Source organism: Aplysia californica, unplaced genomic scaffold, assembly GCF_000002075.1.
Source record: "Aplysia californica isolate F4 #8 unplaced genomic scaffold, AplCal3.0 scaffold00934, whole genome shotgun sequence".
Taxonomy (NCBI): Eukaryota; Metazoa; Mollusca; class Gastropoda; order Aplysiida; family Aplysiidae; genus Aplysia; species Aplysia californica.
The window spans coordinates 57,415-60,575 of record NW_004798204.1 but is presented as its reverse complement, the minus strand read 5'-3'; the positions used below and the strand labels follow the sequence as shown (position 1 = coordinate 60,575).

General features: G+C 40.3%; 1 protein-coding gene across 2 annotated transcripts in view; it reads left to right on the top strand.

Annotated features, from left to right (window-relative positions):
* Positions 1 to 2,036: 2,036 nt before the first annotated feature.
* LOC101857287 overlaps positions 2,037 to 3,161 on the top strand; it is a 12,671-nt gene continuing 11,546 nt past the window's right edge. The window contains exon 1 of one of the 2 annotated variants that reach the window (XM_035972971.1): positions 2,037 to 2,700. In XM_035972971.1, the coding sequence (XP_035828864.1) occupies positions 2,512 to 2,700 (189 nt within the window). In that variant the 5' untranslated portion in view covers positions 2,037 to 2,511. The remainder of the gene's footprint in view (positions 2,701 to 3,161) is intronic. The other variant, XM_005110711.3, reaches the window with a different exon arrangement.

The following is a 3,161-nucleotide window of genomic DNA, read 5'->3' as shown; positions in this document are numbered from 1 at the left end:
ACACACACACACACACATACACACACACACACACACATGCACACACACACACACACACACGTTTTAATGAAAGAAGCCCGTATGCATGTTCTGCCAATGACAACACTAAGAGGTACTAGTAATAGGTCAATCTGTGCTACACTGTAATTATATCTGGTACTAAATGAATCTAAATAGCCTGGCAATTATACATGAAAGTGCAAGCAACAACAAACAGCTGATAGAGATTACTATGTAAGAGCTAGATCGAGACGTGCTTAAATCTATTTTTGTAATTTTGGCAGTGTCAAAGATTTCGTCGTTTGTATGACTACTCTATCATGGACCGACTATTCTTTCTAGATCTGTTGAAAGTAAAGAGCCTAAACTCCTTGGAGCCATACAAAGTAGCCACTCGATTGTTTTTGCAAGTGATGAGCGGATCTTTCCATTCATGACTATATTGACAGCAGCATGGCATTTTGTATTCCTTAGAAAAAAACAAACAATTTTACAGAACGGCTAAGAAGAAAAACAAAGAACAAAACGGAATAAGAAAACAAATTATTTGCAATTCTTTTCTCCAGTAAATTTGTAAAAACTGCACAACAAGCCTACATGTATACTGTGTATTGTTTTTTTAAAAATATATATAATGACGGCAGCATTCACGAGGAATCACTGGGATATTGACAGAGTTGCAGTGTGCATTGTTCTCTCACGATAAAATCTATCAGAAGAAAAGTCATGATCTTAAGGGTTACCGTACTCAAGGAGATCCAGATTAAAAGTGCTAAGCTCCGAGGGTGTTATTGCATCTTCGGCCAGCCGGGGATGTCGTTTAAATTGGTAAACGCTTCAAAAGTAATAGTAGTCGTTGAGAGGAAGCTGTCGAACTGCTACCCCTGATAATTGGTGTCACAGCCACAGGTGATCTTTGCCTCGCAGGCCGTACTAGACTCTAGAAGTAAACTAATAAACGGTCTCGGTTCTCCTCACTTGTTATTTCGAAACACTTGAGTTGTTGATATTCTCACGGTGAACTAGTGGCTTGATACGCCTGTCTCTTATCTAGACTTGTTCTTATTTTCGACTGAGTTTTTGGTGTTTCTTTGGATTTTCTGTAACTTCTGGCCGCCTCGAAGTTTCGTTACGGGGACTGGGACTAACTACGAAAACACCGATTAGATCTAAATCAACATTTCTCTCGTTATCCCCCTTGTAAGTAATTTCGACCATGGTCAATGACATCACAACTTAGGTCTAGTATTATATCAGTGTATCGATCAGTCAAGAGGTAATTTTTCTCTGTTGATACGGCTACTGTTTTTTAAGGGTTTTTAAAAATAAATTCTTTTATGTCTGCGTCAACGTGAGTACACATTCGAAAGCTGGAACGTTTGCCTTTGACAAAATCAAGTCAATCAAGTCGACGATCTCCAGCAGGCAAGGCCAAGATATCTAGAATCTAGATCTATACAATCTAGCGTGTGTTAAGTTTTACTCTTACAAGTTATTTTTTTGTTTGTATGTGTGGGAAAGGGGGGGGGGGTAAAATTCAAAGAGTTAAAAATGTGTGGGAGTAACCCTTCTCTTCTTTCAATCTCCAGGACTCCAGGGTCTGCCGATTATTAGCCTACTTGATTACTAATAATAGCTGAGGTATATTATTAGGCTATTATGGACTTCATTTTTCGAAAAGAAATTTTGGTGCATTCTAAATTTTGGCTTGAGATCCTCACCTTGCTCACTGAAAAGCGATATGCCAAGTAATTCAGCGTTAAATAAATTTGGAAGGAATGAGTTGTATGTAGGTCAAGGAGGTTGAATTAATATTATGCAATTGTAAGGTCCTTAAGGCCTATAGATTTATAACTCGAGCAAAAATTAAAAGCCTAAATTATGACTTTGAGTTTGAGAGAGGAAAGGCAATAATTTTGGAATGTCGGTTCGAATCTTGTCTCGATCCTGTGCTTATCTGTCACTGGCCCAATTTAGAATTATGTGGACCAGGCAAGGATGGGCCTCGGGGCCCAGTCCACCAAAGAATCTTTAACTTTGAGTAGGAGGAGCTAGGCCCAAGCCACATAATTCTACACTTAGTGTAGAATTCTGTGGCCCAAGCACAGAGGATTTCCGAGTCCACGGCGTTTGGTCTGCTAAAAATAGAAGGAAATAGGTCACATGACGTGACATGACATGATCATGTGATTTCCTAAAGTGTTGGAGGAAAGCAAAACAATGGATAGGCTAGCGGATAGGCCTAGGCTAGGCTAGGCTATGTGAAAACTGTATTTCTGGGGCATGCTTAGGTCAATGAACTGTGGTCACAGTTAGCATGACTCGAGTCCAGTGTCACAATACAGGTGTCACGGTACCACTCGCTGGAGTTGATCACACGTATGCCTTTCTCTTCAAACTGCCGGTGGCTACTCACCCGAGAGTCGAGAATTTTCGGCCCAGTCTTGCAAGACCAGCTTGAGTGTGGCGAGTGTGACTGTGAGTTGTGAGCGTGAGCAGACGCGAAGCATCATGGCAACGGGCGGTGTAGATCTAGTTGAAGTTGAAGATTGGCGCACGACGAACCAAGATTTCCACTATGACAAGTGGCGAAAATGCAACGTTTGTGACCACGGCTATAAAGCGCCCGTCGCCCTGCCATGTCTGCATACAGCTTGTTACAATTGTCTGCTCAGGCATATTCACGTTCAGCGGATACAGGTACGCCACGTAAATAGCTCTAGAAATAGAACAGTGATCGGAATAACTTCTAGAAACACTGGACTATACTTTCCCCTTTTCATTTTTTCAACAGGTTAATAGGCTAATCGTTACATAGATCTAGTAAAAAGATCTCTACTGCTCTCCTTACTTTTCCTTCCTGGCTTTTTTCTAGATCTAGATCTACATGTATGTGCTTTTGTTCCGTGCACTTATATTTAAACTATTACTCGAAGTACTGTGTTGATGCCCTTTTTTCCTTAATAACTTGAACTAGATCTAGATATAGATCTAGATCTAAACTATGGCTTGCTCACTTTTGTCTGTAAGGATTTTAAAATTCTACTTCATTTATTTATTTACCCTTGCCCATGAAACTTTGCTTGGCACTTCTGCGCAGGCCAGCAACCAAACAAAATAATATATAGGCTGGCTCTATATCTCAGAATGTTTGGGAAAAT